This window comes from Austrofundulus limnaeus, unplaced genomic scaffold (assembly GCF_001266775.1).
Source record: "Austrofundulus limnaeus strain Quisiro unplaced genomic scaffold, Austrofundulus_limnaeus-1.0 Scaffold42, whole genome shotgun sequence".
In the NCBI taxonomy this organism is placed as follows: Eukaryota; Metazoa; Chordata; class Actinopteri; order Cyprinodontiformes; family Rivulidae; genus Austrofundulus; species Austrofundulus limnaeus.
Genome location: NW_013952444.1, coordinates 12,861 through 14,772, shown reverse-complemented (window position 1 = coordinate 14,772; position 1,912 = coordinate 12,861). Strand labels below are relative to the sequence as shown.

Genomic DNA, 1,912 nt, shown 5'->3' with positions numbered 1-1,912 from the left:
GGTCCAAGATGACTGCTTAGTCTCTGAGCCCAGACTGCCTCTGAACTCATTCCAGCCCAGAGCCAATCAAAGTCCAAATGAATTAATATTCATCCAAAAAAAAATTGGCTGATGGTTTTCTATTATTTTTATTTTCTATTTTTGTCTTTTGTCTTCATTCTTTGTTTTCTATCTTTGGATAGATCTTACCTTCATCTCTTTCCCTTTCCCTCTCCCTCTCTCCTCTCCTCCATCCTAAATGAGTTCATTACTATGAGATGAGTTGTCTTTTTATCTGCACACGTTAATTACTAACACACTTCTGTTGCATATTCTGTCCAGTCAACCAAAAACAAGGAAAAGTAATGTTTCAAGTTAACTGAGTTCAAGTAATGACACCATTGCCTTTAGTTTTGACTTAAGTTTCAAATGATTTCAAAGTTTGATTTTTTGCAATTTGTTTGTTATACCTGCTCAGTTCTGCATTGGAGGATCTCTGTACGAGTTTGGATAAATTTTATCCTAAACAGATGGAGAGAGCACTGACTGCAGCCTGGTAGGCAGATCTGCACTTCTGTTGCTGTCAGATCTGGCTATCAGGCTTAATGGGTATTGTTGATAGTACTATTTTGAAGGAGCTTATGCAGTGGAATGTGGGAAAACAGTACTGGGTGGTTTGGGTTGACGGGAACATTAAGTTTATTGCCTTTATCTGCCTCATAGGCCCTCAAACGGAAGCCCGATTTGTTCTTGTCTGAGAGTCTTGATGTGAAAGCAGTATTCCACTGTGGTAAGTACACACAAGGTTTACACAGTTTAGCCACACACACTTATACACTCCTAATCAAAATTTTAAGACCASTTGAAAAATGGCAAAAATTAACATTGCTTCCTGTTAGATCTAAACACGATTATAAGTAGAGCTTCGGAATGCAAAAGGAAGAAATGAGAGTGAGACCCAAAAAAAATTGAGTCAGAATTTTRTTTCAAACAACCATTAAGCTGAAATAAACTGTTCATCAACTGATCAAAGGTTTAATACCACAGCATTTAAAAGCCTAAATCTTTGCAAAAATGTGGATTTGATGTAATTTTTATGTGAGGTATCCGCTCACAACGTGCCATTGCTGCTGAGGTTGGATGCAGTAAGACTGTCATTTTAAACTTCTTAAAAGTTCCTGAGGGTTCTGGAACAAAATAGTTGAGTAGTAGACCCCTAGAGTTGGGTACTGAAACTTGGTTCCAGTATGGCACYGGGGCGAACATCTACGGTAGTTCACAGACCGAAACACAACTCTAACTTTGGTGYCTCAAAGAAAGCTGTTAATTTGCGCCCTCTGGTGTTCACTGTTACCAGTGACAGCCTCGGCACACAATCTCCACGGACTTGGTTCGACTCGGCTCGGTCTCGGCCTAATGCATCTTCAAGCGCGCTCCACAGCCACACTGTCTCAGAACCTYCTGCCCGGTGGTTCTAAGTGGGTAGAAGCGAGTACAGCACRCTTACGGTTTTAACATCAGCAGAATTCTGCCCGTGGATTAACTCTTGGATTGACTGACAGCAAATTTCCTCCTGGGAGAGCTGCTTTTGTTTAGAAATACAAGCGTGCAGCGTGATACAACAGCATGGWGAAAGCAGTGATAAAACTGCTTTTTTGAAAAAGGCAGAACTTGTAAACACTTCCTGGAGAGAGTTGAAGGAGACGAAGCTGAGCAGATAACCGGGAGGTTTCGAACAAACTGGCCACTCACGGTTACACAAGCACTTAGCTAAACAGCACTGTAATAATAAATAAATAAATAAATTAATAAAAGTGAAGTCTGAACGGTAAGACCACAACAGCCTTTTTATTTTATTTTATTTTATTTTTATTATTAACACAACAAAGTCACTGCATATGGTCCGCACATTATCACACCCACTGCGTGGAGA

The 1,912-nt window shown here is 40.1% G+C and overlaps 1 protein-coding gene across 1 annotated transcript in view; it reads left to right on the top strand.

Moving 5' to 3' along the window:
* The window catches only part of LOC106516847 (importin-13), a gene marked incomplete in the record, with an annotated part of 80,584 nt that overhangs the window by 68,634 nt on the left and 10,038 nt on the right, over positions 1-1,912 (top strand). The window contains 1 exon segment of the mRNA XM_014007399.1: positions 703-769. Within this exon segment, the coding sequence (XP_013862853.1) occupies positions 703-769 (67 nt within the window).